Raw genomic sequence first — 481 nt, forward strand, 5'->3', positions numbered from 1 at the left:
GAATATGCTCATTAAATAGTACGAAAGTAGAACAGTACTATGGGTATTGCTTTCATTTTCTTAAGATTGACTGTCTAGTTGAAGCTCCAATTATACCCAGTAAACAATAAAATAAGGTGAACAGGTTTAATAGGTAGAACTAGTAAATCACGGTGATATGGCTTATATGATATGTCATCCCAGTACAATTGTTGATAGAGAATATTAATGTTAATGTGTACTTTCCTAATCATACAGCGAACAAGAGCACCTCGCGAAGAAAGTGCGAGACTTCCTGTCACTGGATCGCGTCGAGTCTGTCAGAAATGTGTGGAATGACTGGTCGGAGAGCGATGAAGAGGACTTCCTTATGGTTCCTCAGCCACCGTTTGAGGTATTACAGAGATATGTATTAGTGAATTTTACTAGGTCTTGTGTTTCATACAGATTTTAGTTTTTCTTGTAGAGGTTTCCTTTGACAATGATTGTAATAGGATATTAA

The 481-nt window shown here is 36.8% G+C and overlaps 1 protein-coding gene across 1 annotated transcript in view; it reads left to right on the plus strand.

Annotated features, from left to right (window-relative positions):
- Nucleotides 1–481, plus strand: part of LOC119587778 (cytochrome b-245 chaperone 1-like) — a 7,032-nt gene that overhangs the window by 5,920 nt on the left and 631 nt on the right. Inside the window, exon 6 of the mRNA XM_037936469.1 lies at nt 238–373. Within this exon, the coding sequence (XP_037792397.1) occupies nt 238–373 (136 nt within the window). The remainder of the gene's footprint in view (nt 1–237; nt 374–481) is intronic.

This window comes from Penaeus monodon, chromosome 23 (genome assembly GCF_015228065.2).
Source record: "Penaeus monodon isolate SGIC_2016 chromosome 23, NSTDA_Pmon_1, whole genome shotgun sequence".
Classification (NCBI taxonomy): Eukaryota; Metazoa; Arthropoda; class Malacostraca; order Decapoda; family Penaeidae; genus Penaeus; species Penaeus monodon.